Source organism: Suncus etruscus, chromosome 7, assembly GCF_024139225.1.
Source record: "Suncus etruscus isolate mSunEtr1 chromosome 7, mSunEtr1.pri.cur, whole genome shotgun sequence".
Classification (NCBI taxonomy): domain Eukaryota; kingdom Metazoa; phylum Chordata; class Mammalia; order Eulipotyphla; family Soricidae; genus Suncus; species Suncus etruscus.
Window position 1 is genome coordinate 95,198,889 of NC_064854.1, and position 25,795 is coordinate 95,224,683.

General features: G+C 40.6%; 1 protein-coding gene across 3 annotated transcripts in view; it reads right to left on the minus strand.

The window, feature by feature from the left end:
- SPECC1 (sperm antigen with calponin homology and coiled-coil domains 1) overlaps positions 1–25,795 on the minus strand; it is a 305,354-nt gene that overhangs the window by 73,418 nt on the left and 206,141 nt on the right. For 2 of the 3 annotated variants that reach the window (XM_049776822.1, XM_049776823.1), the window contains 3 exons: positions 15,965–16,172; positions 10,983–11,056; positions 10,463–10,641 (listed from right to left, as the gene is read on the minus strand). In XM_049776822.1, coding sequence (XP_049632779.1) covers positions 10,463–10,641; positions 10,983–11,056; positions 15,965–16,172 — 461 coding nt within the window. Of the gene's footprint in view, positions 1–3,790; positions 5,311–10,462; positions 10,642–10,982; positions 11,057–15,964; positions 16,173–25,795 lie in introns of those variants that run through there. The other variant, XM_049776824.1, reaches the window with a different exon arrangement.

The following is a 25,795-nucleotide window of genomic DNA, read 5'->3' on the forward strand; positions in this document are numbered from 1 at the left end:
CCATATGGGATGCCAGGGATTTGAACCGATGACCTGCACGAAATGCAAATGCCTTACCTCCATGCTATCTCTCCAGCCTTATATGTGATTGTTTTAAATATAGAAATATATCATATGGGGCCGAAGAGATAGCATGGAGGTAAGGCATTTGCCTTTCATGCAGAAGGTCATCGGTTCGAATCCCGGCATCCCATATGGTTCCCCAAGCCTGCCAGGAGTGATTTCTGAGTATAGAGCCAGGAGGAACCCCTGAGCCTGCCAGGTGTGACCCAAAAACAAAACAAAACAAACAAACAAACAAACAAATCATATATAACCAACTAAACCTTGAAAATGCCACGTTATCCAAGATAGTTACAGTGTACAGGTGTTTACAAATAGCAATCATATTCTAGCATATATTAAATTTTTATAAATCAGGGGCCAGAGAGATAGCACAGCGGTGTTTGCCTTGCAAGCAGCCAATCCAGGACGAAAGGTGGTTGGTTCGAATCCCAATGTCCCATATAGTCCCCCGTGCCTGCCAGGAGCTATTTCTGAGCAGACAGCTAGGAGTAACCCCTCAGCACTGCCGGGTGTGGCCCAAAAACCAAAAAAAAAAAAAATTCATAAATCAAATGTATTTTTCCCTTCGAAATCAACAGTTTGTTCTTCAAGTACATCTCAGAGAAAATAGGTGCTTTATATTTAAAGAGATATGTTTAAAAGGACAATAAGGCATGTTTTTCATCTGCTCCTAGAATGTCAAATCATAAAAATAATCAATAAATTACATTAAAGGTGTGATGAGTGCATGCTAGGCATAAAAGATATCATATATCTCTAAAATATTATTTAGATTTTTAACAAAAACTCTATAATAGGTAATTATCCTATGTCTTTCTCAAGTTTTCTTTTTTTTTTTTTTTTTGGTTTTTGGTCTTTGGGTCACACCTGGCAGGGCTCAGGGGTTACTCCTGGCTCTACACGCAGAAATCGCTCCTGGCAGGCTCAGGGGACCATATGGGATGCCAGGATTCAAGCCAGCGTCCTTCTGCATCTAAGGCAAACGTCTTACAACTGTGCTATCTCTCCGGCCCCCTTTCTCAAGTTTTCAATAATGAATGTGCATATTGTGAGAAGTATACAAGCACTCTAAAATAATGACAATGATGGCACTTCTTTTTTTAGATATATTCAACAAAATATAGTTTACAGTTATAACAATATTAATTTTATAACTTTTATTATTTGCAATAATTTTCTCTTTGAGAATAAAAGCCCATACCTAAGGAGATAAAGGATGATGCAGACACAGGAGATGCATTTTCCAGAGACCATGTGGGCTATCATATATATCTTACACTACAATTTATGCATCTGTATGTATGTTGTAAATCACTGTGCCTTTAAAATTTGTTATCTAACTTTTTTAACTTCTTTCCTTGTTTGGTTATAAAATAGAGAGTTCAGATATTGATTTTCTATAAAATTTACTTCATTATACAGGCTATATCACTTCAGATTGTGTTTCTTTTCACTTGCAAGTCACAATTTTTAAGGCATTCAAAGGTTTTAACTTCATTTGGGAGGAGTCAAAGGACACTCAGACTGCCATCACAGCTAACAGATGAACAACTGTAGATGACCAGCACTGTCAACCCTGTACTTATAAGGACAGGAACTTCAAGCATTTAGGTGCGAATGGGCTTACTTCCTATCCCTCCTCTCTAGCCACCTGCTTTCAGAGCTGAAGGTAGAGCAAAAATTTACCTTCTGCTCTTTGTATGTTTTGCCTTGATGCTTCTGTCCTTCCCAGAAATGCAATTATTATTTTTGTGTGTGTGTGGCTAGGGGTTACTCCTGGTTATGAGCTCAGAAATCATTCCTGGCTTGAGGGATCATATAGGATGATGGGGATTGAACCCTGGACCGTCTAGGGTCAGCCACATGAAAAGCAAACAGCCTATTGCTGTGCTACCGTTCTGGCCCCCCAGAAATGCAATTTCTTCAAAAACACTTTTTAGTGTTATGCATTAAATACTTCTTAGTATTATGGCCAGGTGGTAGGGCACCTGGCTCATAAGCCACCAGTTTTATCTCTACCACTGCTCTTATGCCAAGTGCAATTCCAATGCCACTGCGACTAAGATCCAGCTCTAGTGTGGAAATATTAATAGACTACATTATATAACAATATAAAAATATCCACAGAAAATAAGACAAAGTCAAAATATCCATAATCACTGTAATAGACACACATCCCTAAACCACCAACTGTATATAACCAAGTTTATAAACTACCAAGTGTAATTCATACCCCAAGAAGAAAAAAACAATTCAGTGAAAACATATTCAGTGGTTAACCAGCAAGTCTGGGAAAGAAAAGCAAATGGTCAACAAATATATAAAATATGTTTAAAGAAATAAAAATTAAGGTGCTAATGCAAATTAAGTACTTACTAGGATCTTTGTTTCTTTTGTTGGCAAAAATTAGTATTAATGCTATCCAGCTGCTAATGTAGTTATGTATTAATGGGCATTCTTAGCAAGAATAAAAGCTTTAGGTAAAAGAATAAAATTTTTAGGTAAGTAATCTGGCATTATCTATTATAAGTAAAAACATGCATCTTCTCTAGTGTAGCTAGATTTCATTCACTTTCATTAAACCATTCCATAAAAATAAACACAAAATAAAACACAGAATTTTAATAAAAAATATTTTATAAAGAAAAGAGAAACACAAATATACATGGCTAAATCCTATTTTGGCATTATTTAGAAAAAAACACTATAAAACATAACTTTGATGTTCACCAATATCACAATATTTGAAAATTTTAGACATACTATGCAGCTATTAAGATGAGACAAATTTGCATATACTGATATACCCCTCATCACTGTCCAGTAATATGAAAAGGTGCAGAGTAAACATAGAAAAATATATAAACAAACCCAATGCATATTTATATAAAAAAAAGAGCAGCAAAGGAAACCAAAGCATTAGCACTGGTAGTCCTGAAGAGGGGAAAAGGTGTAACTCCATTTTGTTAACAGTATATCTAAATATTAACTTATAATTTCAAAATCCAATTCATTAAGTCATCAATTTGTTTTTAAGTAAATTTAGGTCTCAATTTCTTTTAGCATATGTTCTTTTTTTTTTTTTTTAGCATATGTTCTTAAAGTCGTTTTGAATTTATTTTGTTTTGTTTTGTCACACCCGGCAGCGTTCAAGCATTATTCTTGGCTGTGCACTCAGAAATTACTCCTGGCAGGCTTGGGGGGCCTATGAGATGCCAGAGACCAAAGCCAGGTCAGCCGCATGCAAAACAAATGCCCTATCTGCTTTGCTATCACTCTGGTCCCTCAATTTTTGTTTTTAAATTAATGCAAAATTAGTATTGCAACTTATCATTTTGCTCTAATAATGAAATAATTTTAAAATTACATGCATACTTAAAATTGACCTCCTATTACAATTTGAATTTAAAGTCTAACTTGCTCCTTCCTCAAACTCTAGTTAGTTTCTTGTTGTTGTTGTTTTGCAGGATGGAGTTTGGGGAGAAACATACCTAGTGGTGCTCAGGAGTTAATCATGCTCTGTACTCAGGAATTATTCCTGGTGGGCTGGGGGGAGCCATGTAGGATACAAGGACTCAAACCCAGGTAGGCTGCATGCAAGACAAATGCTTTTCCCACTGCACTATCTCTCTAGCTTTCGTGTTACTTTTTATGTTCTAGAAAATCTAAAACCATGTAAGTCTCTTGGAAAAATGTGGCACATGACTAGAAATCAGGCAACAGATTACTCTAAACAATTTCTTTATTTAGCATGTCATAAACGCTTACATACAAAAATATTCAACAGTACCAGGAATAAAGTCATCAAAATATGGGTTCTAAAACCAGTTGTGCATTAGTTGAGGTTATGGTTTAATATCTGAAAATACCTGTCAAGTGAATTTTAAATTATTCTAGAAATGTTCAATTGGAGTAACAATCACCTACTATATATAAAAATGCCTATCCTACTAGGACAATTTCAGAAACATGTCTCCACTACTTTCACAATGAAGATACCAACAACTCCTCTCTTCATCAATAAGCTAAGTTTTTCTAGTGCTCTCCAGACACTCCCAAAATTTCCCCTAGTTAAAAGGCATTGCTAATTTTCCTCATAGCAAACAATAATTCTTGATGTTAACTACTGAAAAATGTAACTAGTATCCAATGCTGTCAAAATTGCACTCTAGTTCATCACTTGAGCGTGGCAGAGGGTTTTGCGTGAAGGAGGTTACAACCTTGGACACAAATCTTCACAAACATAAGGACTTCCAAAGATTTAAAACCACACCTTGAATTTGGGATCACTTGGAATTAGACATGTCTTGTTTTGAAAGTCTTTTCTTCTTCTTTTATAGTGCCGGTGATCAAACAAACCCAGGTCTCACGCAGGCAATGCATGTGCTTTGTCATTGAGTCACATGCCCAGGTCTTAAGTCTTACATTTCCAGGATAGATTTTATTCATGAGGCATTTGTTGCAGTGGTCGTTCATTAGTTTTCAGTTAGATACTAATTAACATTGCCACTATTATATTTATCTGACTTATTTACATCTATTTATGGTGAGCCCAACAGAGATTCTTGGAAATACAATCAAATCTTACTGATGACTCCCCTTCAGATGAGGTAATGAAGTCAGCTCCTGGCTTGAAAAGGTTCAATCGAATCTAGTTGTTAAGAACTTTCTAACTTGCTCTGAAAAAGTAGCTCACAGATAGACAGCTTCCTATTTTGCCTTAGGTAGTGTTAACTCCCAAGATTATGAGATAATATTAAAAAGAAAGCATAAAAAAAAACTCTGAAAAGTATGCACAGCTTGGGGTTGCTTTGATTTTGAATTCAATCTGAATTTGCTACATACGTGAGAGCTGTGAACATACTAATTGTATATAGTTTTTTTTTTTTCATAATCAATCTGTACTCCATGTTTCCAAAACAACTTCATTCTATTCTCCAAGTAAAAGACTATTGGATCTTCTGAGGGGGACAGGGGATCTTCTGGAGGGGCGGAGAGGACAGGATCATCACTGACCATTAAACAATGAGTAGGGGAAAAGGGAGAGAGAAACTTGCTTGTTGGCAACCACCCTGTGTGAAACAATGAATGTTATAAAGAGAGGATTTGGCTCTTTGTACAGAGGTAATTTCTCCTCTACATAATTCCCCTTTCATATAGAAATGGCTGTAGTTTCCAGTCATGGCAAGGACTTGGCTGACTTTCTTCCATCAAACGCTCTGCTAGCTGACAGAAATCATGGAGCTGTGAAAATAGAAATGGGAGGGGAAAGACTGGTAAAGGAATTACTTAATGAAACATGACCTGCTTATAGATAAAAGAATAGTTTATACAGCCCCACAGGGAAAAACTAATTTATAGAATAGGTCAATATGCTTTAATTCCTCCAGTTTCAAGCCTTGAGACAGAAAAAAAAATGTCAGACTTCAAAAGGTTCCTCCACTAAACCTTCACCAAGCAATCATGTGGATAAAGCAGAACTGTAAGCTCTGAAAAAAAAAAATTAGGCCTCTCTAAATTTAGAGAGTGGCTTGAAAATCCTTGTATTATTATATAGTCAAGGACAAAAAAGAAATCCAAAGGACCTATGGGAAGTTTTTGTCTATACATTTCAAAGCCACTGTATCATAGTGGGGTGGGGTGTCAAAGATTAGGGAAGCAGAGCTCTGCATTTAATGCCACAAATTTAAATTTTTGAGAGGGTCAGGAGCAATAGCACAGCAGGTAAGAATTTGCCTTGCATGCAGGTGACCTGGGTTCAATTCCTGGCATCCCATATGGTCTCCAGAACTCGCCAGGAATAATTTCTAAGTGCAAAGTCAGGAGCTGCTGTGTGTGACCCAAAAACACCAAAAAAATATGATAAAATAAGTAGTTAGATACAAGATTATTCTTATTGTAATAGGAGGACACCAAAGAGTAGATTAAAAGTCTGAGGTTCCAACAAACATAAGGTGCTCAGGCATAGGATGATCTGCTCAGAAACTGCTTAGGAAGCCACATGAGAACTGGTTCCTTTCATCAGGGCTGGGGATTTGGTATGAAAAGAATGTCTCAGTGTCCCAAGAATCTATGCTTCCAATTCCTGCATGTTCCCCTTCATTAACAACCACAGAACACTGGACAAGCAGCTGTGGAACATTAGAGCTAGAAGAACAACACAAAAGGTACAACAGGCGCACACAGCCGATGTTAAGGCAAAGTTCATATGTGCAAACACGGAGTTAAAGGCCAGTTCCAGGAGAGTCTGGTAATGCTATGCCGCCATGCTGCTCACGTCAGAGGTGACAATGTAAGAGCCAGAGGCACAAGCTAAAGACATTTTAAATCTGATGCATTTGAGTTTAGAAGCTAATACATTTAATTTGGCACAGATAGTGAGTTTAATAATGTCTTCTTTTGGTGTCAAATTCAAATGGTAAAAATAGGGTAAGTAGATAATATTATGGTCTTTACTGTTTTAAAACAAGAAAAAACACATAGATGCCATCCCCCTAACTGCTTGAGAGCCTACACTGTGGAACACCATCAAGAATCTCTCATTAGAAAGGCTCAGAGTGACCTGTCAAGTCAGTCAGGCTGCCTATTCTCAAATATCTGCCACAACTCAATTTCTCAAGAAAAAGACTCGATGCTTAAATATGGATATATTTTGATGTCAATGTTTGAAATGGGAAAAAGTGGAGTTTAAAAAGTAATTCATTGGGGCCTGAGAGATAGCATGGAGGTAAGGTGTTTGCCTTGCATGCACAAGGACGGCAGTTCGAATCCTGACATCCCATATGGTCCCCCAACCCTGCCAGGAGCAATTTCTGAGTGTAGAGCCAGGAGGAACCCCTGAGCGCTGCCGGGTGTGACCCAAAAACCAAAACCAAAAGTAATTCATTACCTTTTCATCCATTTGTTTATACTTGTCCAACAAAAAAAGATCACTTTCAGGCCACCAGAAAAATTGTAAGTGCTTGTTGAAATTTCTAGAAGAGGAAGTAGTAGTCCACAAACTCAGCTAAAATATGAGATGCTCCCATGGTCACAGGGGCTCAAAGACTACATCAGAGAGATGAAATTGTTGGCACTTGAATGCCAGGTTCTCCCACCAGAGAAAAATCAGTTGACCAACTAGCCAGTCTCAGAGAACAGCAGAGTATTCCAGGGCTTTAAAATATGACCTACTTTTTTCTCTTATTTAGCAGAGGAAGGAGATTGGCCAGGGAAGGAAACATTGCCAGGTGCTGACAAAGATGAGCTTGAGTCTCATTTCCCTATTTTATCTTCAGACTGGCTATTTTGACTCAAACTAAAATAACTCCCAATAAAGATTATTAATGATCTAAGTTTAGAATTATCTAAAGTTTTAATTAAATAATCTATTTTTCTTTAGTTATGTGTTACTAGTAAATGCTGATTCTTGGGCATAGCTTTTGAGTGTGAGTTGGTGTGTGGTGCCAGAAATCAAGTCCAGGGCCTCACAATGTGAGGTTTATCACTTAGCTAAACAGCATTGAACTAAACCTGAACACTAATTCTTTTTATCTTTATTTTTTTGGTTTTTGGGTCACACCCAACAGTGCTCAGGGGTTACTCCTGATTCTATACTCAGGCTCGGGGGACCATATGGGATGCCGGGATTCGAACTACCGACCTTCTGCATGCAATGCAAACGCCTTACCTCCATGCTATCTCTCCAGCCCCCTAAATACTAATTCTTTTTTTGTTTGTTTTTGGGTAACACCCAGCAGCGCTCAGGGGTTACTCCTGGCTCTATGCTCAGAAATTGCTCCTGGCAGGCTTGTGGACCAAATGGGGTGCTGGGATTCAAACCACCGAACTTCTGCATGCAAAGCAAATGCCTTACCTCCATGCTATTTTTCCGGCCCCTAAACACTTATTCTTACTCTTACCCAAGAACTTCATGTGCCCTCCTGTTCCTCTAATAATATTCCCTTGAATATCTATATTGCAAAAATAAGAATGTCAATCAGTTAATCTCATGTTACCATCAAGTTATTCTTCAGATTCTCTTACCTTCTCTTGGTTGGACTTGGAAGGACCTCAGAGAATTTTTCTGCAAGTTCTTTGGCTGTGGCTGCTATGAAATGACTTGAGTTCTCATTAAGGTGACTATCAGAGACATATCAAGTCTCAGTCAAGAACTCATTCAGCCAAGGTAGAACTTTGCTGCTTCAGGACCTTTGAGGGTATGAGTTGAAATCTTGCTCATGTGGTAGGTTCAGGCAGTGGCTGAGTCATTAGTGAGTAAGTTCAGATAATCAAGCCTTTAGAGGGGAAGGCTTTCCTGAGAAGCACAAATCAGACAAGAACCCGGCACTGGAAGTTGTCTGATATCTTACCCTATGCAACAAAGGCAACAACATTCTGACCCTAAAGGGTGTTGATAACATGCCACATTCAGGATTGATGTATTTAGTATTCTAGAATACTGAAATATTTTTTGATAAGGCATTAAATGCTGGACTGGGAAGGTATTTTGAAAATCACTGGAATATTAAAAGAGAAACATATTGTGTTAAAAAAATGACTCTACGTTTGAAGATATAGGAAATAGCATATGGAATCCTAAACTGGCAAGACACATGCAGAAATTTCCTTAGAGATTAGACTTCAAGTGGAATGACCTGAATTCCCTGTATTCTTGAATACAAGTTAGAAATGGAGCATCTCATACAATAGCTACTTCAGGACCACCACAGACACTTATGGTCCTACTTGTCTATAAAATAATGTACAGATGAAGCAACATTATGATTTGGTTTCTCTTCTAGAATCACAAAATGTTAGAAAAATATACAAAACTAATAAAAACAGACACAGAAGCAAATTAGAAAGACCTCAAAATCATTTTTTTCCAAAATCATTTCATAAGGAACACTAAAATATCCAGCTTTCCTACTCAGCTCTCTGCTTCTCAAATGTAAAATGTATGTGCTTTTGTGGTGTAGATGCAGCTGTAAAATAATGATCTTGATTTTAAAGAGTGAAGTGAGAAATTAGCTACATGTTTTAACCTTCTCTAGAAACTTTTTTTTTTTTTTTTTTTGGTTTTTGGGTCACACCCGGCAATGCTCAGGGGTTACTCCTGGCTGTACTCTCAGAAATTGCTCCTGGCAGCTCGGGGGACCATGTGGGATGCTGAGATTCGAACCACTGTCCTTCTGCATGCAAGGCAAATGCTCTACCTCCATGCTATCTCTCCGGCCCCTCTAGAAACTCTTTTATTTGAAAGTCATAAACAAAGGAATGAGGAACTGAGTAGAGTAACTTTGGTAAGAGAAACAAAGTCAAACTCTGAGAAGACCTCTATACTTCCTAACATTATGAAATTCCTGGTAACACATCAGACTCAACAGCTCAGAATCTGTCTAATCAACCCTTCTGGATTCTGGAACAAATGCAGAAAGGGCAAAGGATACATATCAGCATTCTGAATTACCTAAGTCTGATTTTGGGGGTGGGGGGTTGGGCCACACCCAGTGACGCTCAGAAGTTACTCCTGGCTATGCTCTCCAAAATTGTTCCTGGCTTGGGGGACCAAATGGGACCCCGGAGGATTGAACCATGGTCTGGCCTAGGTTAGCACGTGCAAGGCAAATGCCCTACTGCTTGTGCCACCGCTCCAGCCCCCTAAGTCTGATTTTTAAAAATATTATATATTTAAAAAACATCGGGTAATTTAAAACAATTCCTAATAAATAAGAGCCTATAAAATCACATCTACTCCTAAGTGGGGAAAGAACACTACATTAGTTAACACCTACATGCTATCTTGTTTATGTATCACTGAATTTTAAATAGTAATTAATTTTGAATTAACCTGCGATAGTAACACCTTTCCTTTAATTAGGGAGAGTTCTCTGGGATAATAGCACAATTTCCTCCTGATCAAACCTTGGATCATCCAGTGCTAATGAAGTGGTGTTTGCTGCCAATAAAACATGTCCTTGGGCCAAGAGGCCAGAGTCATTATCTGTAACAAATTGGTGGCAATTTACAGTTCCTGGGAGTGAATTCAGCTTCCACCCTGCATGACCCACACAAGGTATACAAACATGTTAATATAAAAGTGTGAGTAAGAGAATGCTACTGCCTCAGAAACACTATGTTTGAAGGCACCCGAGGTGTTATTTCTATTCTTAAAAATTTGGTCAGAACTGTTGTGCATATGAAAGTTTGGAGTTTTCTCAACTTTGGAGGCACTGAGCTCTGATAAACTATTCCTAGTCGTGTTGTAGAAGTAGTGGTGGTAGAATAAGCCTACACAAGGAAAGAACACTCAGGATAAAGAGACATGAAAGCATTGCATCTCTGGACGAAGGCCCATGCAAAGTAAGGAAGCAAGAAGCCAAGCACCATGCACGTATCACTGCTCAAGACCAACCTGCTGTGGCTCTGTATGTCCCCCAGCTCCTTCTGCAGCTTGGCATTCTTCTCCTCTTCCTCCAGCAGTCTCCTCTTCACTGTTCGAAGCTCCTGCTGGGCCTCACACTTGATGTCATTGGCTACCACCACTGCAGTCTGCAGGTCGGCCTGAAACCTCCTCCACTCCTCAGTCTCCTCCTGAGAACAGCAAAGTCCCCATAAGCCAGATGCTTTCCTGGGCAAGGGCTCCAAGCTCTTGAGGAAGACTGAGCTGGGAGGCAATTTGACAAGGTACTGTTTAAATTGCTCTCATATCAGGCAAAGGGGGGGGGGGGGGCGGTAACAATACCTTTGGGTTATCAGAGGTCTCCATCCTGAATGTGAATGCTAAGCAGTAAACTATAGTTCCAGAGTCCATGCTAAAGAAAAGGTCTATAAGCAAGGAGGCTAGAGAGTAATCAAGGTGTCTTTCACAGGTTTCCAAAGCTAAGCTAAAGGATGTAGAAGGTGACCCAGTCCCAGCTGTCATACCACCTGACCTTTATCTGCTTCGTTAGAGTCTTCAGCTGCCTCTCCAGGTCTAACTTCTGTTCTTCCAGCTTCATCACATTATCTGCAAATAAAGATGTAATGAAGGAGCTGGGAAAGCTGCTAGACTTTTGGGAGGAGGTAACTAGTAGCAAAGGAGCAGCGCTATTGGAGTCTACGATAAGCTTTAACATTTATTCATTCTGCTACAAAGTCTACTACCCTCCCTTCCCTTCCTTATTGTTGTTAACAATGACTAGGGGTTGAGTACATCTGGTTGTGGGGCATGAAAAAATTACACATTTTCTTATATTTGGGGTGACACTTGCCAGTGTCAGAGCCATCTATATCCAACTCAGCAAGCACAAAAGAGCTGGAGATTGGGGCTGATTCTGTCATCTAATGCTTTTAACACAGATACTCTATCTCTGAGCTACCCTGGGCCCTACAAATCCTATTTTTAGCAACCTAAAAACTGGGAGCAAGAAGAGGTTCCTCTAAGACAGAAAATGGGATAATATAGAGAGTAAGTGGTGCTTGCTGAGGTTATCCCCAGAGATGACAAATTGTACAGCTCTGTAACACCAGAAGAAACTCACATTGCACTTACTGGGACTTCCTGACTGTCAGACACTATCATCCCAAGTCTTTTTGCAGGGCTTCTAGGTCTGATAGGTTTTCACTACTGTGACTTTTAGAGCAATTTTCTAGAGTTGTGGCTCTTAAACCTCAGAGTCCCAGGAAAGCTTTCCAAAGTGCTGAGTCTTGATCCATGAAACAGGAATCTCAGGAATAGAAAGGATTTGGGATGTACCATGCCTATTTGAATAACTTCGAAGGTGACTCAATGCTCTTTCCTCTCTTAAGAAATTTTCTTTGGGCCCGGAGAGATAGCACAGCGGTGTTTGCCTTGCAAGCAGCCAATCCAGGACCAAAGGTGGTTGGTTCGAATCCCGGTGTCCCATATGGTCCCCCGTGCCTGCCAGGAGCTATTTCTGAGCAGACAGCCAGGAGTAACCCCTGAGCACTGCTGGGTGTGGCCCAAAAACCAAAAAAAAAAAAAAAAGAAATTTTCTTCTCTGGCTTTCCTTGCTTCTGACTCTCTCTGTAATACTCAGGAATACTTCCATTTTAATCTAGTTATTTCTATTATTATATTCAATTAAAATTCTTTAATAGATCCTTCAATTTCTTCCAGAGAAAGTCTGCAGATATCAATTAGAATTGCAGAGAATCATAAAACAAAAACAAAAACAAAAACAAAAAAACACTACCATATGGTCTTTCTTTTTCCTTTTAGGTTTTTGGGTCATATGCACCAGAATTCATGTGTTACTCCTGACTCTGCACACAAAAATTACTCCTGGCAGGCTCAGGAGACCATATGGGATACCGGGGGATCAAACCTAGATTAGCCATGTGCAAGGCAAACACCGGGCCCTGTTCCATTTTTTTTTCTTTTACTTCTTTCTCTATTTCTCCAGCCCCTGTTCTATTTTTCTTTTCTTTTTTCCTTCTCTTTTCCTCTCTCTCTCTCTCTCTCTCTCTCTCTCTCTCTCTCTCTCTCTCTCTCTCTCTCTCTCTCTCTCTCTCTCTCTCTCTCTCTCTCTCTCTCTCTCTCTCTCTCTCCTCTCTCTCACCCTCTCTCTCACCCTCTCACCCTCTCTCTCACCCTCCCTCTCTCCTTCCCCCCATTCTTTCTTGGGCCACACACCAGTGGTGCTCAGGGGTTACTCCTGGCTCTGTGTGCAGAAATCACTCCCGGCAGGTTTGGGGAACCATATGGGATGCAGGGGATCAAACCCAACTTCACTGCATGCAAGGCAAACACCCTATTCTGCTGTGCTACCACTCCAACCCCCCATTCTATTTTTCTAAATCAACTCGAGGCTTAAGAATTTGCTGTCAAAAAATAAAAAAATAAAAAATAAAAAAAAAGAATTTGCTGTCAGTGATGCACAATAAGCAATACTCCTTATATATATATATATATATATATATATATATATATATATATATATATATATATATATATTTTTTTTTTTTTTTTTTGCTTTTTGGGTCACATCCATGACCATGTCCAGAGGTTAATCCTGGCTATGTGCTCAGAAATGCTCATGGCAGATTTGGGGGTTACCATAGAGGATGTCAGGAATCAAACCTGGGTCTGTCCCGGGTCGGCCGCTTGCAAAGTAAACATCCTACTGCTGTGCTATCTCTCTGGCCACAACTTTTTAAAAGTTTTCTGCCCATCCATCTTACAAGAAGCTTATTCCCTTTTACAAGAAGTTTATTGGGAGAAGTAACAGTTCTAAGGCTGGAAGTGTGTCCTTTGGATTTTCCAACAAAAACACACCTTTAATAATAACCTCAGCATCCCTGACAAAAGTTAGAAAGTGTCTCAAAAGATGCATGGTCTTAGGGCCAGAGAGATAGAATGGAGGTAAGACATTTGCCTTACATGCAGAAGGTTGGTAGTTCAAATCCTGGCATCCCATATGGTCCCCAGAGCCTGCCAGGAGCAATTACTGAGCATAGACCCATGAGTAACCCCTGAGTGCTGCCGGGTGTGACCCAAAAACAAAAACAAAACAAAAAAAAGATACATGGTCTATTATTTTCAGTCTTGGAAATAACATAGGCACAGGGAATGAATGAACCTAATATTTGCTCTGGACATACGATATATGATGGTTTATGCATCTGTGCTGACTCCTTTGGATTTGGGGACAATATTATCACATATTCTATAGCAATTTAGCACAGAAACAACACACCAAACAAAGCAGTATGGCTCTTCTTTGACACTCTACTTTTCAGAAGAAAACCCTGATGCTGTGTTTGGAAATACACAGACAGTGGCAGCTGACTCTTTTGTTGTCTCCTCATGCATGACTGCTGAAAACAATCTGAATGACGTGAATACTGAGCCTACGTTCAGTTCTACCATCCATCACCTCTACTGAAGAATGGAGCAGCACCACCAGTGCTGGTGTTAACGATTAATCCAGGTGTTAAATATACAGCCGATTCTCTTGATTCATGGTAGTTATGTAAGGTTGCCATGCACATTGAATTAGCAAATACTGAACTATTCCTCCTACAGCAAATACAGGAACTATTGGGTTCTTGGGAGCATCTGCCCACAATATTTTCTGTCAACCAAAATGCTATTTGCAATGCCATTTGTGTTATACAGGATCATTTGTCTGTGTCTTTAAAGTCAGAGCAGGATTATTAGTGCTAGAAACCTGTTCTTCCTTAGACCCTATTTTCCCAAAAGTCAGCAGGTATCTAAGTTCTTCTGTAGCCTCCTGGTTTATAGTAGAACCTACTTGTCAGTGAGTTTTGTTGTTTTGATTTGTTTAGGAATTTGGGCTTTGGGCTTACTATTGAGTTTGTGCTCAGAGATTATACCTGGTAGTTCTTGGGACCAAATGTGGTACTGGGATTTCAACCATAGTTGGCTGCATATAAGGCAAATACATTATCCCTCCTCCCTCCATTACTCTCCATTCCCTTGCCTGTAGGTTCAGTTTTGTTTCACTATTTTATTTTTTATTTTTTTGTTTTGGGGCCACACCAGGCAGCGCTCAGGGGTTACTCCTGGCTCTGCACTCAGAAATCACTCCCGAGAGCCAAAGTGATAGCACAGTGGTAGGGCGTTTGCTTTGCATGCTGCGAACCCGGGAAAGACCCAGGTTCAATCCCTGGAATCCCATATGGCCCCTGAGCCTGCCAGGAGTGATTCCTGAGTGCAGAGCCAGAAATAACCCCTGAGTGCCTCCACTGGGTGTGGCCCCCCCAAAAAAAGAACTCGCTTCTGGCAGGCTCAGGAGGCCATATGAGATGCTGGGAATCAAACCACCATCCGTTCTGGTTTGGCCTCGTGCAAGGAAAACACCCTACCGCTGTGCTATCTCTCTGGCCTGTTTCACTATTTTTTATAGTGATGGGAATTGAAGCTAGTCTCTCACACTTAAGGAAAACAAGCTACATCTGTGGTCAGACTTTTTACTTTTCTCATACTATGTGTCCTTTTAAATTCTTTTTTGGGGGGAGGAGGGGTTTACACTGGGTGACACTCAGGGGTTACTCCTGGCTCTATGTTCAGAAATTGCTCCTGGCAGGCTCAGGGAACTATATAGGATACTGGGAATCAAACCTTGGACAGTCTCAGGTCAGCGACATGCAAGGCAAATGCCCTACCGCTGTGCTATCTCTCTGACCCCAATTTTCAGCTTATTTTAAAACTCCATTATTCTTGACTAGAGAGATAGTACAATAGTAAAGCACTTGCTTGAGCACTCCAGGAGTGATTCCTGAGTGCAGAGCTAAGAGTAACTCCTGAGCATCACTCAAGTGTTGAGATAAAGCCAAAAAAATTCCTTCCATTTCCCTCTCTTCCTTTTACTTTGTGTCAGGGAATGAACTCAGGATCTTGGGCGTGATAGCAAGTACTTGCTCTTAGAACTGCTCCTCAACCTTTAAAATGTGTTTCTTGGGGGCCAGAGCAATAGCACAGCAGGTCGGGCACTTGCCTTGCACACAGATGGGGCTTGATCCCTAGCATTCCTTATGATCCTACAACCTTCAAGAAGTAATTCCTGAGTGCAGAGTAGAAATTACCCTTGAGCACCACCACATATTATCCAAAAACAAAACAAAACAAAAAAACCCCACAAGTGATTTTTTTTTTTTTGGTTTTTCAGCCACACCCAATGATGCTCAGTGGTTACTCCTGGCTATGTGCTCAGAAATCACTCCTGGCTTGGGGGACCATATGGGATGCCGGGGGATAGAACCGAGGTCTGTCCTAGGCTAGCACTTGCAAGGTGACCGCTCTGGCCCCCAAAAGTGATTCTTAATATCTCACAGAATCATAACACTCAACTCCAGAAATATCTGTTGGTATAGTCACCCATCACTATTGGTTTATTTTGTATCCTACTTTCTTCTGATATACATCTTACAGAAATTTCATTTCACTTACTTTCTAGCTCACTGATGAGTTGATTATTATGTAATTTAACAGCTCGGTGCTGTTCCACCTGATCTTCCAATTCAAATATGGTTTCTTTCATGTCTTTTATCTCTGCATCACTCTCTGAGGCTTTCTCTTGCAGTTTTAGGCTAGTTCTACTCAGCTGTTCTGCTTGATGATCACATATATCCTTCAAGTAAGAATGATCCTTTTCCACCTAAAATTAAAGAAAGGTTCTTAGATCAGTTTAAAGAAAAAAATATCCCCATCCACCCCCAATAACATGAGGCTTGTTAATGCAACACCAAAGGAAGCTTTCAAACTACTGCATATGACAACATTTCCATCTGGGAGAATGTGGACTCTCAATCATATGGCGGGTCCTGGAGGTACAGACCAGGTCCAGCAACGTAATGTAATGCCACTGGACCACTTGGTAGTGTTTAGAAGCATCCAGGGCCATCTTCAGTGATGCTGGCTGGGGTGTGGGGAATGTGGTGCTGAGGATAAAAATTCATGGCTATGGAGACATAGCACAGCAGGTAGGGTGCTGGCCCTGCATGCTACTGACCCAGGTCTGATCTCTAATACTCCATAAGGTCCCCTAAACTCACCAGGAGTGATTCCCTAGTGCACAGTCAGGAGCATCTCTGGGTGTGGCCTGCACTTGAGCTATCTAGTCTATTCTGGTTTTCATTTTTTGTAATTAGAGGGCCAGAAACAGAAATTCTCAGCAATGCTCAGTATTCCTGGCTCTGTGCTCAGAAATCACTCCTGGAAGTGCTCAGAGGATCATGTGGAATGTTGGCTATCAAACCTGGGTCAATTGTATGCAAGGCAAGAGCTCTATAGTTTACTTACTATCTTTCCAATTTAATTCAGTATTTTTTTTTTTATTTTGGTGGGGAGGCGCCCAGTGGTACTCAGAGACTACTAGTCTCTGCACTCAAGAAACACTCTGGTGGGCGTGGAACGCCAGGGGTCATACCTGGTTGGCTGCATGCAAGACAAATGCCTACTCGATGTACTATCTCTGTATTCTCTTTTTTTTTTGGGGGGGGGGGTCACACCCGGCAGCGCGCAGGGGTTCCTCCTAGCTCTACGCTCAGAAATCGCTCCTGGCAGGCTTGGGGACCATATGGGATGCCGGGATTCGAACCACCATCCTTCTGCATGCGAGGCAAACGCCTTATCTCCATGCTATCTTTCCAGCCTCTATGTCTGTATTCTTAACCTTAGAAATAGCCAAGACTACACCTATTCAGAGTAAATAGCCAAATGGGTGGATTATGCTCCTCTCTACACTCACAGACAGAGCACATTTACAAGTATCATTCCTCCCACGTCTAAATGGAGCTGGGCTTCTCTGATCTGCCCGGCACAATTCAGGGTAGTCCTGGGTGTGGCATATCCTGTGAAGCAGCGCCCCCTGCTGGTGAGTCATGAACAGTGTCCCCTGCGATAAGAAAGTCTAGAATCAAATGCTTCAACGTAAAGTACTGGGGATGACAGTGTTTCTTTAGAGGAGTACTATATATATATGTTGCAAATCAGTCCCTGATGAGGTTGACTGATGGAGGGATGGAGGATGAGGCCTTTCTCCTCCAGCTCGGACCATGCATCTGTTACCCTGTTCAGCCAGCAGTTCTGAGGTGAATGCGGTGGGAAGAAAGCCAACAGGCAGTCAGGCTTCTGAAGAAAACAGCTCTTTATTCCGTGAACAGGCTGAAGCCAAAAGGCCTAAGAATAAGCCTCAGGAAAAAAGCCTCTTGCCTTCCACAGACCCTTGCTTTTATGCCCCAGAATCAGGTACCACCCAATAGTGGGAGCAGAATCAGGTACCACCCTAGGGTGGGAGCAGAATGCCAGGTCACACCCTAGGGTAGGGCACAATCATCGATCAGCGTAGGGTCAGTAACATAATAATCCCATTATGTATTTAAATAATCCTTTCTTTTTAAACTTTATTGATTGGTTGATTTATTGGTTTTTGGGCCACATCCAGCGGTGCTCAGGGGTTACTCCTGGCTCTACACTCGGAATCACCCTCTGGCAGGCTGGGGACCCATATAGGATGCCAGAAATAGAACTGAGTCCCTCCTGGGTCAGCCACATGCAAGGCAAATGCCCTACCGCTGTGCTATCTCTCCAACCTCACTATGTCTTTCTTTACTGTTATATGAAGAAATAGTAGGTAGAAAGAAACGGTGTCAGAGACTAAACATGAAGAAATATTTGGTGGAACAACAGGAGGCTTTTCAACTGGGAGGTTGTGATAAAGAATAAAGAAATGTGGGGCCGGGTAGGTGGCGCTGGAGGTAAGGTGTCTGCCTTGCAAGCGCTAGCCAAGGAAGGACCGCGGTTCGATCCCCCGGCGTCCCATATGGTCCCCCCAAGCCAGGGGTGATTTCTGAGCACATAGCCAGGAGTAACCCCTGAGTGTCAAACGGGTGTGGCCCAAAAACCAAAAAAAAAAGAATAAAGAAATGAGAAAGAAAGAGGGGCCGGTGGTGGCACTAGAGGTAAGGTGCCTGCCTTGCCTGCGCTAGCCTTGGATGGACCTCGGTTCGATCCCCCAGTATCCCATATGGTTCCCCCAAGCCAGGAGCGACTTCTGAGCGCATAGCCAGGAGTAACCCCTGAGCGTCACCGGGTGTGGCCCAAAAACCAAAAAAAAAAAAAAAAAAAAAGAAATGAGAAAGAGTAGAAAATAAATGGAGCCACTGATTGGGGGGAATATCAGATAACACTGACTCCAGTTTCCCTTTATAACAGGAATGCCTTTTTATGCCCCTCAAGCACCACTCCTTTGCAAAAACCAACTTTCTCTAGAAGTGTGCGAGGTGGAATTGAAATGAATTCCTGGCGACCCTCCACTCCAGAAACCAACCGTGAGGGACTGCAGTGATAGTACAGTAGATAGGGTGGGTGTAGGTTTAATCAGCAGCACCCCATTTAGTTCTTCAAGCCCCACCAGGAGTGATCTCTGAGGCAGAGCCAAAAGTAAGTCCTGAGCACTGCTGGAGCTCAGAGAATAAGCCTTGAAGCTATGAGAACTACCTCAGCTGAGGGTAGTAGAGACCACTCAGGTCTCCCTACGAGCAGGGCTCACCCTCACAGATATTTCAGGTTGGCCACTTGCAAAGCTAACACTCTACCAGCTTAAGTAACCCTAGCCCATGTCTTTGGTATTGATGTCTTGACCTATGCTGAACTAAGGGCCTGAGACTATACTTCTCTCTGTCTCTGTCTCTCTCCCTCCTTCCCCCACTGATACAACTACTCTAGGAAATTGGGCAAAGTAGGGAAAGTCCCTATGCAGAGAACAAGTTTGAAGAGGCCACAACTATCACTCTAGCATTTCGGGAGGAATATTTTAGCCCTGAGAATGGCAGTGGATGCAGCCCTAACCTATTGCAGATACTGCAGTGCATTCATTCTTGTGGTGGTTATGACAGTGCCTTTGACCATCTAGATTCTCTCCTGGGGAAATGATCTTACTTACCACTAAATGATTAGACTAATAAAGAGCATCTACCAGGGCAAAGAATGACTGTTGGTGTATTGTTGTTGTTTTTTTTTTTAAATCAAGATTCCTACTGACCTAATATCAATGACTTGGTTTTGAGGCTCAGCAGAAAAAACAAACTAGAAACTTCAACAAACAATGATGGTTACACATATTTTTACTTCTAAAGTTACTGCAGGAGGTGATCTCAGGTGGGGACCAAAGAAACCTCAGAGATTTGGAGGCTCCTTTGGCCGGAAGCATAGGGACCTCAGGGCCAGCCCATGACTGTCAGAAAGTTCTGAGAATAAGGTCGCTCACAGCGATTCCACTATCTGCACATCCATCCAATCCACAATTCTTCCTCACAGAGCTCCACATTCTATGTTACCTCACAAGTGCACAACCACACAGTCACACAAGTCAGAGTTTGACAATGAAACACCCCCTCTTGTCTCTGCATTCTGAACACCTCATCAACAAATCCCACTGGACTTACATCTCCAATCCTGCCTCTGCTTCAGTCTTTCATTCTTTTTCACTTGCCAAAGTTTTTCAGCTGCAAAAGTGAGCCTATAATATTAAATTTCCTCACACCTAAACCACTGTTTGAATAAGGTAAATTGGGACCCTCATCAAAATTAAAGAATGCTGGTGAAGACAAGGAGATAGTGGCAATATCTATATTTTGGCAATATACAATTGGCAATGATATAAAATGGTCAGTTTTACAACTCTCTAAAAGTTTGAATAATTATCACATAGCTCAGGTATATAGCCAACAGACAATTCTTTACACAAAAACTTGTGCCATCACACAAATGCTCATGGCATCATTTTCTATGATAATAAACAACAGCAAATGACCATGTACTGATAAATGTGTAAACAAATATGGTATATGCACATAAATCAAAGCTACTATTTGTGGTTAGCCCAGTGCTTCTCAAATAGTGCATATGCGTGGGGCCTGAGAGAGAGCATGGAGATAAGGCATTTATTTGCCTTTCATGCTGAAGGATGATGGTTCGAATCCCAGCATCCCATATGGTCCCCCGAGCCTGCCAGGGGTGATTTCTGAGCACAGAGCCAGGAGTAACCCCTGAGTGCTGCCGAGTGTGACCCAAAAACCAAAAAAAAAAAAAAAAAAAAGATACTATTTACAGTCACGCGGGGGGTGTGGAAAGTGTTTTCTTCTTCCTTGGGGAGGGCATGACAGAAAAGGGCAAGGAACTTTCACAGAAAAAGCCTAGTTGATCTATAACACAGACATCCATTAATCCTATAAGATAATGATGACTCCATAGGGCTAAAGGTCTCTGAGGAACTGACCCCCACAAAGGAATTGCAAGGTGACCCCGAAGTTTACTTCTAGGGCTTACAAAACTTATCGATGATTAGGGAACAAACAAAAATAGAGGTAAGCATTTAGCAGACACAGCCCCCATCAAACACTGGACACGGGCAAAAGGTAGGCAAGAGCTGGGCCTGGCTGGGACCAGGTAAGTGCAAGGAGGTGGGCCTGCATTGGAGGTGAAGCAGAGGCAGCCTGAACTTTGTGTACCAGGTGAGTTCGGTGAAAGTGGGAAACTGATAAAGCATTAACTGATGAAATTCCTGGGGCACTTCATAGAGGAGGAACAGAGAGAAGAGAGAAGAGGAAGACCCCTGTAAGAGGCAAACACCCATTTAAAAGCAATTCCCGTTTTTCTAACTGATGGAATCGCAAATGTACAAGCAGACTAGCAGCTGGAGCACTAGTACAACAAGGAGGGCATTTGCCTTACTTGCAGCCAACCTATATTCGCTAACTGTCACCCCATATGGAACTCAGAGCCTCACCAGGATTGCTGAGCACAGAACTAAGAGTCAGCCCTGAATACCACTAGCTGTGGCCCAAAAAACAAAAATGCTTCTTTCTAATCAGACTCTAGAAAGAATCAAACTTCTAAGAGTATCTCCTATAAACTTTTAGGGGAGGATTAGTATGTTTCTCCTTAGGCCAGGTTTCAAGTCTTACTGTAACTTGAAATCAAGATGTCAAACAACTGAAAACTTGAAATTCAAAAAATTATAAAGCTAAAAAAAATTATAAAGCTAGATTGTATTTTTAGACATAACCCACCATGTCTGTAGACTGCCTGCTGGCTAATCTCAGGTCCAGATATGGCTTTCCAGAGACTGAGAATTCTGGATTCTGTGTAAATTAGACCTTTCATCAAGTTTGTACAAAGGCATGTTACACAATCATACATTAAGCTGCCAGCATAATGTACATGGTAGACGAAGATACCTCCTCTATTAAAAGAAATAAACTGCATTTCAGCAGCTACTCTAACAGTAAGTCATGTAAATAATTACCTAAGCTAGAAATTTACAAAGACTTATTAAATCTATGAGATCATAGGATAGTTTGGCAATGTTTTTCCCTTTTATAAATAGGTTGTTTTGTTCTTTTTCCACAATATCTACATCCTGCTAAGAACCAGAGTGAATAAAAACAAGGCTCAAGGGTAAAAGTTGATCATCAACAAATGATTTGCATATGATTAATAGAAAAGTCACTTTGACTTAGAGCAGTTCATTTGAAAGTTCTATACAAAATACAAAGTGAAGTACTTAAGAACTGAAGAATATGAATTACCCTAGGAATGCAAAGATAATTTAGCATTCAACTGCCTTAGAAAGCTATTACTGGGGCCGGAGAGCTAGCAGGGAGGAAAGGCGTTTGCCTTTCATGCAGAAGGTCATCGGTTCGAATCCCGGCATCCCATATGGTCCCCCGTGCTTGCCAGGAGCAATTTCTGAGCATGGAGCCAGGAGTAACCCCTGAGCACTGCCGGGTGAGACCCAAAAACCAAAAACCAAAAAAAAAAAAAAAAAAAAAAAAAAAAGAAAGCTATTACTGTAATACAACTAAATACAAGTTAAAGAAAACCTAAGTATGTTCATAAAAAATAAAGATCATAATAGATGTAGATGACTGACAATACAGATGTCATAGGGCTTTGAAATTTACAGTAAATGTAAAAAATTTTAGTTTACATCTTTATTTTTAAAAAAGAAACAAACAAAAAAGAAAGAAGCAAACAATACCTCTAAGCAAAGTATCTAGATAACTTAATAAAAAGAATACAGCCAAGGTCTATTGTAGACATCCATTTTTTTTGGGGGGGGAGGTCACACCTAGCAGGGCTCAGGGGTTACTCCTGGCTCTACACTCAGAAATCACTCCTGGCAGGCTGGGGGTGGGGGGAACCTTATGGGATGCCGGGATTTGAACCACTGACCTTATGCATACAAGGTAAACACTTTACCTCCATGCTATCTCTCCAGCCCCAGACATCCTTAATGAAATATTGAAAGCATTCCCTTTCAATCAGGAATGAGGCCCATATCACACTCTCGTCAACCTTGTACAATATAAAGGGGCCTGCCCAAGGTCACAAAATTAACCATTAACTAAGTCAGAAGGACCCAGATTTTCCACCTATCCATCTAGCACTTCATACCCTTCATTACAGTTTTGTACTAAAAATGTTCCTGCTTTCTTTAGGCTTAGTGCCTAATGTTCCATCATGTGAATTCAAGTTCACGGGCAAATTAGTTGGCATTTTCCAAAGGGGCTGCAAGAAGCTATTTAGTGAGTTGAGGGAAGGGGGTGGGCACTATATAGATTTTTCTATGATAACAAACAGAAGGACAAAAAATAAGTAGCACAGGTAACAAAAGTTCACTCCAGTTCCAGAGTGAAGCTCCAGAGAATTTCCGGCCCTGAAAATATAATTTATATATGTGTGTATATATATATATATATATATAATTTCTATATTTCATCAATGATATGAAAAGAGCAAATTCATACTTTTAAATATTTTTATTGTCAAGCAAGAAAGGAAAAAGTTAAAAAAATTTCCTCAGGGCCAAAGCGATGGCTCAATGGTAGAGCATTTGCCTTGCACGCTGCTGACCCAGGACGGACCTCGGTTCAATCCCCCAGAGTCCCATATGGTCCCCCAAGCCAGAAGAGATTTCTGAGTGCATAGCCAGGAGTATGGGTATGGCCCAAAAACAAAACAAAACAAAAAAATCCTCAAGAATCTAGAAGAAAACCAATATACAAAAAGAATGATAAAATAAATTAAAAAAAATCAAAACTACATTAAGACTAGGGGGGTCAGAGGCCAGAGTGATAACACAGTGGGTAGAGCATTTGCCTTACAGCTGACCTGAGTTCGATCCCATATGGTCCCTTGAGGTTGCCAAGAGTGATATCTGAGCACAGAGCCAGGAGTAACTCCTGGCAGGCTCAGGAGACCATATGGGATGCTGAGAATTGAACCAGAGTCCGTCCAGGGTTGGCAGCGTGCAAGGCAAACTTCTTTCGCTGCGCTATCCTTCTAGCCCCCACTAGTAGTACCTTTTAATGGAATTGGTTCCATACTTTCCATAAAATGATGAGAATCTAGAACACAGGCAATGACATAAATTCCTAACACTGTTGCTTCCCACTAAGATGGTCAGTCAACCCCATGTAGGTTCAGGTTGCAGCCATACAACAGATAAGTAGCAGTAGAAATCTATTTGTTAGTTCATGGTATACTTTGTTTCTTAAAACAGTAATAAATTTGAAATAAGATAGGAAGGTGTTTTGGGGGCTTTGTTTTTAGTTTTGGGGCAACATCCATAAAATACTGGCCATACCCAATATTGGGGGGGGTTGATTTTTAGTTTTTGTGCCACATCCAAGGTGCTCAGGTCTTACTCCTGGCTGAGAAAGGTGTTTTGGACTCTCATTAATGGACCCCTTCAATCACAGATCAAAACTAAGGAAGCAAGAATGAGAAAGCTACTTCTTTATAACTTTCTATCACTAGGATGAATGTTATATAGTCACTGCCAATGCTCATAATAAAACAATTCCATAAAACAATATTTTTAAAATAAAATAAACATATTTTGGAACTTGGATTGGGAAGACCTTTCCAAGTTAGAGGTAAAAAAAGGGAAAGGCAAGGAATATACAATAAAGAACATAACTTCCTATCAGATGTTGGCAAGAGTTCACGGAAACAAGTGAATACTTGATATGTGTAGGAACTGGTATGTATCTGGCAGGCAACCTGGCTGAATGGCTGAGTCTTTAAGATAGTCATAGTCAAACATGGTAAGTCAATGTCTGGGAATTTTTCTTAAGGAAATAATCAGATAAATAAAAGATGAATTTAAAATGTTGAAAGACTGGAAAAAAACATGGGTTGGAAAGACAGTAAATTAAATAGGGTGCTTGCTTCGCATATATCCAACTCAGGTTGATTCTCTCTCTGCATCCCAGATGGTCCCCCAAGTACTGCCAAGAGTAATTCAGAACCAGGAGTTATCCCTGAGCATCACTGAGTGTGGCCCCAAAACAAAACAAAAAACCTGGAAAAACGATAATTGCCACTCTAACACCGTTTTTACTGTGTTCCTTTGACTTTAAACCTTAAAAAAAAAAAAGCCCACTTAAACTTTTGAGGTTAACTTAAACTAATATGCATGTGCATGAAAATGTAAAAAACTACTATGCCTTCAAGTTTAAGGAGTTACATAAATTTTATGGCTTTAGATTGCTTGGTGTACCGCTAAGAAATGTTATAATGTGGAGGGGAAAAAAAAAAAAAGAAATGTTATAATGTACTACAATCTGGGGACTTGAGGGACAAAGTAATTGTACATGGGTTCTGTTTATCAGGGGGATTTCTTCTGAGAACTCTGTTTTTGGGTGAGTATCCTTCCACTGTAACTTTACCTTGTCCTCTTTCTTTGCATCATTGTTCACATAATTAAAAATAAAATAAAAAAACCTGGAAAAAGCATAAATGTTCAAAAACAGGTGTTTATAAAGTAAAAATAAACTATTCATAGATACAATATAGCTTTAAAATTATGTGAAATGACTTTCCCATAAAAGTAAGAATAAGGGGCCAGGTGGTGGCGCTAGAGGCAAGGTGCCTGCCTTTCCTGCGCTAGCCTTGGACGGACTGCGGTTCAATCCCCCGGTGTCTCATATGGTCCCCCAAGCCAGGAGCAACTTCTGAGCGCATAGCCAGGAGTAACCCCTGAGCGTTACCGGGTATGGCCCAAAGACCCAAAAAAAAACCCCAAAAAACAAAAACAAAGAATAAAGAAAAAAAAAAGAAAGTCAAAAAATTATGTAAAATGATTAAGGATAAGAATATGTTCAAAATATTAAATTCAAAAAGTAATTTATACAGGATAACTATGAAGAATTTCAACTAATGGGGAACATCTGAAATGTCAAAATTCTTCAATCCTGGGGCCTGAGAGAT